Raw genomic sequence first — 2,500 nt, forward strand, 5'->3', positions numbered from 1 at the left:
TCCCAGTGGACATCCTCCTCCTCCTTCCATTGGACATCCTCATCCTCTTCTTCCTCCTCCTACTTGCCTTCCTCCTCCTTCCAGTGAACATCTTACTCCTCTTCTTTCTCCTCCTACTTTCCTTTCTTCTCCTTCCAATGAATGTCTTCCTCTTCTTCCTGATTCAGTTAATTTTCTTCCTCCTGAGCTTCCTCATTCAGTTCAATTTCTTCATCCTCATTCAGCTCAACTTTCTCTTACTGTTTTTTGTTGTTCCTCTCCCTCCTTTTTCTTTTTCTTTTTTCTTATTGCTATTTCATCCTTTTCTCCTTGAAATTATATTATCCAATTGACATGTTTGTAAGGTGTAAATAATGTTGAAATATTAATTGATATTAATTTTAGGAAAATTAAGTATTATGATTCTTTGATATCAGATCATTATATGTTATAGATTGATGATTGGTGGTTTTTTGATATTCAAAATCAAAATTTGTAAGGCTTTATGATACAAAATAAGCAAATTAACATTATTGTCTATCTTTTAAGGAATGAGAAGGAGCTTTAGTGAAGAAGGTAACAGGGATCTCCACAGCCATTGGGAAGGAGGAAGTATTGGTGATGGTGATAAACTTTGCTACAGCGACGAAGATCTCGATAACAGTATCTCTGTTGACGACAGTTGGTTTCAGACAAACAAAAATGCGCCAGACTCTACTCCTGTAATCAGCTTTGCAGAAAGTTGGGAGGCATGGCTTAAACAAAGTGCCAACAGCAAAGAAGATTGTGTTCCATTTGAGTGGCTCTTGAATGATAACACAAGCAACGATCATAGCACAATGTTTTACTCCCTGAAGTATTGTGATTCATGTGAAATTTATTTCACCAATAATTACGATTTCCAACAACATTTAAAACTTTGCAGAATTTATCCAATGTGCAAAGTTTGCAAAAGGTCCTTCAGTAACCGTGCAGACCTGCATAGGCACATCAGTGTCAGCCAACATAAAGTTGTGGCCAAGGAAGACTGGAGGAGAGTGTCAAAGGCAGAGTATATTAGTCTGTGTAGAGAGGGCAGAGTTTTTACAAGTGAATACCTTTCTGTGAAGCAGCATCTGAATAATAGCGAAAATAGGCAGAACAGTCAAGGGAAAGGGAAAGCAGTACTAAAGAGTCAAAACAACTCTTCCTCATATCAATGTAGTACATCTACAGCATATAACAGTCAAGCACATATTCTGCCATTTCCAGATGTCTTAGAAGAGGAGTTTGAAAAGAGTTCACAACATACAAAAAATTTTCCGCCCGATGAATGCAACAACAATGGACCTAATCAAACCGGAAAAGAAAACCTGACAACAAAAGGCCTTCATACTCTATTTTTTTGTCAGATGTGTAATACTTATTTCATATATCTAAAGACTTTTAAAAAGCATAGAGGAAAATGTACTGGGAAAAATATTTGCAAAGTTTGTTTCCAGAATTTCAAGAATTTCAAACTTCTCCTAAATCATATAAGAAAAGAGAAACATGCTGTACAACAAGATACTGCCCATATAAATGCAAGTCATAAAACCTTTCAGAGACTCCTCAAGGCCAAGAGAATTGCTCCATGTGATGTTTTAGAATACCAAGCAAATGCAAAGGAAAATGTAACAAACCAAAAATCTGGAAATAAAGAAGTGGAAGGCACACTTTCCACAACACCAGTGGCTGAAGCATGTGTGGAACAAACTTCTTTAGTAGAGAACATGCCTAAGGAGAAGATAGCCAATGGCAAATGTGATGGAACAATCATACATGAGAAAGATAATTCGTCCACGGAGAAAAGTAAGATAGTAGGCAAGGAGTGTGCATCAAAGGATAGCAGTGTGAATTTGCTAGGAGAGGAGCAATTAAGCAAAACCATGGTGATAGAAAGAGAGACTTCCAGTGAATTGGAAGACAACCTAAAATTAGAGAATGAAGTCAGCATCAGCAAAGGGGAACTTCCTGTGACTCAATATGAAACAGTGAATGATCATATCAAGCAAAGCCCAGTGTCTCCTAGTGACAGTGGATGTCAGATGGATGATATCTGCCATGACATTGATAGCCCTTTTATTGGCCTGGATATCAAGGAGGAGGTACTGGAAGAGAGTATGAATACCTCATCACTCCAAGCTGTTGATGAGAGAGAGATGGGAAAAAAAGTAAATGATAGTACTATAAAAGAAGAGAGAGAAACATGTATTACACTAACAGGTGAAAAACTAAAACGAAAAGAGAGTTACAAGCCCTTACCTAAATCTGTAAAAATAGCAAGGCTGGAACACAAAACGACTTCCCTCTCAAAGTATCTAGAAGTGCAGAAACATCCCGAGAGACCGGTCCGCTGTATAAAGCTAAGACGAAGGACAGAATATTGCCCTGGTTGTATGGAATCGGTTGATGCTAGATCAGCCATTCTGAATACAGAAACCTTTGAAGTGTCAATGTGGTGCAAGACTTGTGCTTGGAGTATATTCTTTACTGACTTCTT

General features: G+C 37.8%; 1 protein-coding gene across 5 annotated transcripts in view; it reads left to right on the forward strand.

The window, feature by feature from the left end:
- The window catches only part of LOC113827706 (uncharacterized), a 28,535-nt gene that overhangs the window by 24,531 nt on the left and 1,504 nt on the right, over nt 1–2,500 (forward strand). For all 5 annotated transcript variants that reach the window (XM_070129041.1, XM_027380583.2, XM_070129042.1 and 2 more), the window contains one exon: nt 529–2,500. This exon is cut by the window's right edge and continues 1,504 nt beyond it. In XM_070129041.1, the coding sequence (XP_069985142.1) occupies nt 529–2,500 (1,972 nt within the window). The remainder of the gene's footprint in view (nt 1–528) is intronic.

The sequence above is a fragment of the Penaeus vannamei genome, chromosome 13, assembly GCF_042767895.1.
Source record: "Penaeus vannamei isolate JL-2024 chromosome 13, ASM4276789v1, whole genome shotgun sequence".
Taxonomy (NCBI): Eukaryota; Metazoa; Arthropoda; class Malacostraca; order Decapoda; family Penaeidae; genus Penaeus; species Penaeus vannamei.